The 458-nt window shown below is 43.7% G+C and overlaps 1 protein-coding gene across 1 annotated transcript in view; it reads right to left on the bottom strand.

The window, feature by feature from the left end:
• Nucleotides 1-458, bottom strand: part of LOC105462598 — a gene marked incomplete at its 5' end in the record, with an annotated part of 8,385 nt that overhangs the window by 359 nt on the left and 7,568 nt on the right. The window contains one exon of the mRNA XM_011709301.1: nucleotides 9-394. Coding sequence (XP_011707603.1) covers nucleotides 9-394 — 386 coding nt within the window. The remainder of the gene's footprint in view (nucleotides 1-8; nucleotides 395-458) is intronic.

Raw genomic sequence — 458 nt, 5'->3', positions numbered from 1 at the left:
CTTCGTACACTGGGCAGCATGACTCCATCAAGAATGTCCACATACTGCTCAGCGTTAAAATTTCTTCCTACTTCTACCAGATCTCCTGGACCGTCAGCCGACATCCATGCCCAGAATGCTGCCGTGACGTGACCACTAGACGTTGACGGTAAAACGTTGTTTGGCTCATATCTGGTGTTGTCGGTTCTCCAGACGCGATAACGACCATCTTTGTCAGTTGAAAAAGTTTTCTCGTCCATCCATATTACTCTCTGCCACTCTTCTTCTGTAATATCTAGATGGTTCATAGCAAAATCCATTCGTTGAGCTCTATGTCCTGGTGTCAAAAGTGTTTTTTTCGCAGCTTTTCGACATTTTACTTCTGCAGCATGAAGTCGCCTTTGAGCTACTCGACCTGATATATTTAAGCCTATTGTTACAGGTATCTTATTTGCTGGCTGGAAAGGATTATCTTTCAT

The sequence above is a fragment of the Wasmannia auropunctata genome, unplaced genomic scaffold (genome assembly GCF_000956235.1).
Source record: "Wasmannia auropunctata unplaced genomic scaffold, wasmannia.A_1.0 LD336097.1, whole genome shotgun sequence".
NCBI classification, from domain to species: domain Eukaryota; kingdom Metazoa; phylum Arthropoda; class Insecta; order Hymenoptera; family Formicidae; genus Wasmannia; species Wasmannia auropunctata.
Note: the sequence above shows the minus strand (reverse complement) of the source record. Positions and strands in the feature narration are given on the sequence as shown.